The sequence below is a fragment of the Limulus polyphemus genome, unplaced genomic scaffold, assembly GCF_000517525.1.
Source record: "Limulus polyphemus unplaced genomic scaffold, Limulus_polyphemus-2.1.2 Scaffold4261, whole genome shotgun sequence".
NCBI classification, from domain to species: domain Eukaryota; kingdom Metazoa; phylum Arthropoda; class Merostomata; order Xiphosura; family Limulidae; genus Limulus; species Limulus polyphemus.
Window position 1 is genome coordinate 39,954 of NW_013669871.1, and position 6,323 is coordinate 46,276.

At 29.6% G+C, this 6,323-nt stretch overlaps 1 protein-coding gene across 1 annotated transcript in view; it reads left to right on the forward strand.

Annotated features, from left to right (window-relative positions):
• Positions 1-6,323, forward strand: part of LOC106470871 (sodium leak channel non-selective protein-like) — a 66,288-nt gene that overhangs the window by 21,972 nt on the left and 37,993 nt on the right. Inside the window, exons 14-17 of the mRNA XM_022399514.1 lie at positions 493-663; positions 1,026-1,205; positions 2,297-2,417; positions 4,596-4,727. Coding sequence (XP_022255222.1) covers positions 493-663; positions 1,026-1,205; positions 2,297-2,417; positions 4,596-4,727 — 604 coding nt within the window. The remainder of the gene's footprint in view (positions 1-492; positions 664-1,025; positions 1,206-2,296; positions 2,418-4,595; positions 4,728-6,323) is intronic.

Sequence of the window (6,323 nt, forward strand, 5' to 3'; positions counted from 1 at the left end):
TATTTGTCCAGAGTTCCTTGAGGAATATTTGTAAGGATTGATAAGTTTTATGGAAGTTATGTTTTAACCTGTGTTTCATGTAAGTAGAATTATATTTGTACAGAGTTTCTTAAGGAATATTTGTAAGGATTGATATTTTTAAGTTTACACATTTAAAAGCAAAACAAATGTGAATTTATGTTATGTATTTTTGTGTTAAAATTTATTACAACTGTGTACTATATTTGTGGTGAGCTTAGAGTGAATATAGAACTATTTGTGAGGTAAAAATGATCTTTACAGTTCAAGATCATATGAATCATGGAACTATATACTATCAGACTGTTTATGTTGGTGAGACTGGGTGTTAACATCATATGAATGCCTATTTTTAAGTGTTTTTTTCCATTAGCAATCATGCAGGTATGTTGGGATTCAAGCTAAACTGTGTTTAGTTTTTTCAGAGATTGAGATTTGGTTTTTACCATATCAAAGTAAAGTTTCTTATTACAGGAGCATGCGCCACTCAGTGCGAGGTGGTTCCATAAAGATCAAACAGAATTATGACCACCTCAAAGAAAATGGAGACGTAGGAAGTGTAAACACTACAGGTTCAGGTCGGAGTCCTCATGATTTTGACATTAAGCTGCTTCAACAAAAGCGTCAGCAAGCAGAAATTAAAAGGTAAAAACAATTAAATAGTCTAAATGTTGATGTGTGCTGAAAAAAGCTTAGATACAAAAATATTTAAATTATAATTTCTGAAACAGTTAAAGAAAAGAGACTTTATACTTTTTTTTTTATAGTTAGGACAATAGGTAGCAGTTTCTACTATCTGCCTGATAGACTAGTTGAGATATCATGACTTCTAATGTACTTATTAAATGGTTTTCTTGTTACGTGATAACTATATTTGATGAATTTTAGCATTGCACAGCTAGTGAGAAAAGGTTTATCTCTACTTAATACAACATTTCAGAAATTTTATAAATCTTTTTACATATAGTGATAGAAATTAACTTGACGGTATTACGTTCCGTATATAGAAATCAACGAGAAGAGGATCTGAGAGAAAACCATCCATATTTTGACACGCCTTTATTTATTGTTGGAAGAGAGAGCCAGTTTCGTAAGATTTCTCAGATGATTGTATATGCACGGTATGACCCTAGAGTGAGAGATCCGGTGACAGGAAAAGAAAGAAAAATTAAATACAAAACTCTGCAGTAAGTTTTGTCTTTTGAAGGAGGAGGTACTTCTGTTAAACTTTAATGTTAAGCCCTTATCAAACTCTTATAAACATGTGAAAAAAAGCATATTAATTGTATAAGACTAAATTATTTTATGAGTTTTTGTATTGTAAAATATTGCATCTAAATAGAAATTACAGTATGTAACTGTGGATATCTCTCAAATATACTACATTAAAAGCTCGAGTTTTTTTTGTTTTTTTTTGCAAAAGCATTGTAGCTCTAAAATTGTTATCAGTAAAATAATCAATAATCAGTTTTCTTAATAGATGACACTGGCTTCTGGACTTTTTTTTTTAAAGAAAGTTAAACAATTTGTTTTTATTTAGTTTTACTAGGTTAGATCTTTGGGTGTTCTTGAAAAATCAATAGACTTGAAAGTCAGTATTATGAATAACCTGCTGTTTATTGCTCATGATTTTACCTCTAATATCTTGAAATTTGTAATAGAATATTAACCGTGTTTAGAAATGTAGATGCTTGAAATCAGTTATTTTTTTTACTTTATATTTTTTGTTTGTATGTGGCCTTTTAATTTTTATCATGAACATTTTGTAACTCCATTAAAAAGTTGGACATGAAAGGTTTGGTATGCTGTTTGAATATATGTATTGTATTATGTTGTATTCTTTGCTTGTTTTTAGACATAAAGATTTCCAACTAAGCATTCGTTGGCTAAACATGACAAAGATAGTGGAAGCTTGTTTTAAAATGCTGAGTTTCAAAAAAGCTACAAGTAGAGCTTTTTGTATCTCATAGAAACATTTTTTGTGTCCCATGATCTATTTAAGAAAATGAAGAGTTCAAATAAAAGTTTTATAAACATTTATGCTTTACTTGAATAAAAAATTATAAGTTGTTAATATAAGCTCTTAAAGTGGTTGACTTGTATATATATTAAAACATGATATTGAGGTTTTTACCTTTCACATTTTTTCTTTCATTTATCTAACTTTTTGTGTCTCACTATTTGATCAATCACCTGAATTGTGACAATGTTAAAAAATATACGTTGTTGTTGAATGTGCACCCTGAACTTCACCATTCCTTCTCTTGCATTTATAAAGTAACCTTCTCGGGTTGGTAACCTACTTGGACTGGGTAATGATCCTGATTACAACTGTATCCTGTATATCCATGATGTTTGAAACTCCAACTAGAAGAATCATGATCACTCCTGTACTTCAGGTATTACGTAAACTTATATTTGATATCTTAGACTGATTTAACACTGCTCTACTTCACATGAATAACATTTTACCCTAAAATAATCTAAAGGTTATTTATAAACTTCAGCTGTGTTCTCTCTTTTTTGTAAACAATTCTCCTGCTTATTGTACTGGTATTGGGCTGTTTCTATGTTGTGCTACCAAAAACAACAATTTCAAGAGACCTTTATGTTAACATTCTGGTGAAAAAAAGATACATTGAATGACTTGATTTGTCTCTCTTTTTTTTATTATTTGAAGCAAATTGATTAAACTTATTGATTTTTATAAACCCTAAATCATACAACTGTCCTTTGGGGAGGGGAGAAAAAAGTTGGTAGAATAATTAAAGGTATATTAATTTTGCTAATTTATACACAAAAAAAAAATGTTTTCCCCAGTGCTTAGTGGAGCAAAAGTATATTTATTTCAATTACATCTGGCAAAATATATTTTTTTTTTCTTACACTTAAATACCTTATTTTTGTGGATTTTATTTATTATGTAAAACTGTACTTTATATTAAAGTGGTAGCGTAATAGCATATATTTGATCTACTGTGACATATTCATGCTGTTTGAACCAATGTAATTAAAAACTGTGTTTTTCACAATCACTTGTCTTACAGTGAAAGTATTTTTATATTTGAAAAACACATTATATCATTAAAAGGAGCATAAAATTCATTCTTCAAAAAATTGAAGTTTATAATGTTTTGTGTGATTTTGAGCTAACGTATTACTGTGTGATGACAAGCCTATTTAAATTTAAATGCTGTTATAATTGCTTTTCCTTGTGGTAGAGTAATCTAAAAATTATTTTTGAGAATTTTAAAATTTAGAAATGTGTCCGGAAAACAAAAACTGTTGAAGTTTTTGTGAAGCTTTAATGCTACTCTATAGTTATAAATAGTTGTTACTCTATAGTTGTAAATGTTTTGTAATGACAGTAAATAATAAAAAAAAAAATTTAGTAGTAAATTTTAATCTTACCAAGAATGGTTCAAAGAAATTTGTAAAAGATTAATACAATGTTATTTAGTGATTTTTTTAACTCTAAAACTGGGAGTCAATCATGTAGAAATTAGTGGCTACTTTAGTATTTGGCAAATGATAAAAATTACTAAAATTGACTTTCATCAACAATGTAATATTAGAGCTTTCAAACAGTACAACTCCTGTGCTCATCAGCTCATATCTTGCAGAAGAATCTTTATTTAGAAATGAGTTCTCTCTCCTGGTTTATGTCAAAATTTTGGTAAAAGACTATTGCTTTTTGCAAAGTAAATTACCCATAGATGACCCATTTTCATTGCTAAATTTACACTGAGAGAATGTCCGAAAGTCATGTTTACCTTAGACGTTGTAAGTGTAGGGTTAACACATGATGTTTGTCATGATGGGGTTCCTGTTAAAGTTTGTGACCTAAATCATTAGAATCCAATCAAAAGAGGACAAGAAAATTGCAAAGCAGAAAGAGTAGTAATAATGAGTTACTTTGTTCTTCTCATTATAACAACTTTCACTGTCTTGGATTGCTCAGCAACTGACAGGCTTAAATATGATTGATCAGATCTCATCCAAAGAAGGGTATGAGAAATATTTATTGTTGTTTCTCCTAAGTGCACAGAGTTTCCTAGAGGTCATAATCATGTTAGAAATCATTCTTACAGTGCAAATCAAGGTTAAAATTGAGTGACCCTGAGCAAAAGTAGTCTTGCTTTGAGTAGACTTTTCATCAATAGCTAAACAACAGTTTCAGGAGTTTCATTGTGCTTTTTTCAAGCAAGGGGTTCAACCTTAAACTTATTGAGAGTTTTATATGAGATTTTCTCATATTAAAAGTTGCCACCAGAACATGGCAATTTTTTGTATATGATCTCGCCTCACGATTTTAGGGTTAATTAAATCGAACAACATATTGTATTCAAATACTACATTCAGTTTTTAAAAGATCTGGTTTAAAATTCTTTTTAAGTGTTGATGCATTTTGATTTTCTACTGTGCTTTTATTTAGAATCACTTATATGTGACGTGTGTTTTTTATTACACATCTCCTTTCACCTGAAACGTGTGATGCCAGGTAGTTTGTTTTGTTCGAGGAGCTGTAAAGTAATGGCAGTAAGAGAGCCTCAGTAATGTTTTATTTTTTACTTTAGATTGCAGAATACGTATTTGTTGTAGCTATGAGCATTGAGTTGACTCTTAAGACTTTCGCCGATGGGCTTCTGTTTACTCCAAAGGCTCTTATTAAAGATGTTGCTGGCATCATGGACTTCTTTATTTATACTGTGAGTATTACTGTGTACAAAATAATATACACACTCTTCCAAAATACATATAATTGTGGGCAATAATTGCTTCTATCTTAAAAAATTGTAACAAAATCTGGACCTTGAGTTGCACATGAAAGAAATAACAGTTATAAAGTTAGGAGTAGAATAAGCTATACCGAAGAATTGTTTGTATTGTGTTATTACATTTGAACTTTATAGCAGTGTAAATAGTGTTAATTTTTTTGGTATATCCTTATGTTAAAAAAGGCCTAGTTATTAGTTTAGTGGTCAATTATTTATCTTAGCATTGATTCTTATTTTCTCAATTTCTTTAAAGTTTTTTTTAAGTATTTTAGAACTAATTATTGTTTACCATCAGCTGTTGTAAATTAAAATAGGTGGTATATTAGTAATTTGAGATTTTTAAGGTGTGAGTTTACAGTTTGTAATAGTTTTCAAAATTAAAGATTTCAAGTAACAATAAAACTAAGTATTTGCAGGCATAACAAATGAAAATTAACAGTGATTCAGTTGATCTGACTTAGAATCATCTATATATCTCAGTATTACAGAAACAAGGCACTTTATAACTTTTCAAGTAATAATATGATGAAACATCACTGTAGAATAAACACTTCACTTTTATTGGTACATTATGGTTTCCATTTAGAACAGTAATTAACAAAAATTTCGGTCACTTTGAGCAAAATCTTTTGCTCATTACCATTTTTACCAAGGAGACTTGATGAGCATCACCTAATGTCTTATTTGGAAACTGTAATTATATTAGTCATTTGTGAGACAATGAGTTATGTACTTAAGGCATAAGCTAAGAATCGTAATTTTTTAAACATAACCGGCATTAAAAAAAACCATCGTAATAAAACTGGAAGTATTCTTAAATACCATAGAAGCACCAGTGCTACTTGTTGAAATAAGTGCTTTGGACACACTCACCGAATAAAGAGAGAGCAAAACAGTGGCTTCAAAGTGGGGTAGTGATTTGGCTATGAATGTGTAACTCAGATAATAAAACTTAATTGCTAGTAATGTCAAATTGATGACATGGAATTTTTACGCAACATGGTGTTTATATAAAATCATAATAAGTGTTATATTAAGGATATTGGAGTTAAGTGTTACGATGAGCCATCTTGATACACTTCTCAAATTGATAACAAAATGTAATTAGGCTTCACAGGATTGACTTTTCGATTTTGATTGGTTATGTTGCTGTTAATGGTGTGACATGAAAATTTAAATAACCAGAGTTTAATGAACGTTACCCATTTGCAGTAATTTCAATATATTTCAAATTGTTAGTGCAGCAGGTTAACAATGATGGTTTGCAGTAGTTGTTTGAAACGTCCTCTCCAAACTATTACAGATGGAAGGTGGTGCTTATTATACAAGATTACCTTTTTTTTTGGAATATAAGACGCACCTTATTTTGAAGACAAAGTTTTTTGGGGAAAAAAAGCTACAGTCACATTTCAAAGATTTTTATTGAACAAAATTCAATTTGATACTTTAAAATAGTATAAATTGTTCTAAACACAAAGAGCTCAAAACATCAAAATAAGAAAATTACTAGTAAATACAAAAAAGGGT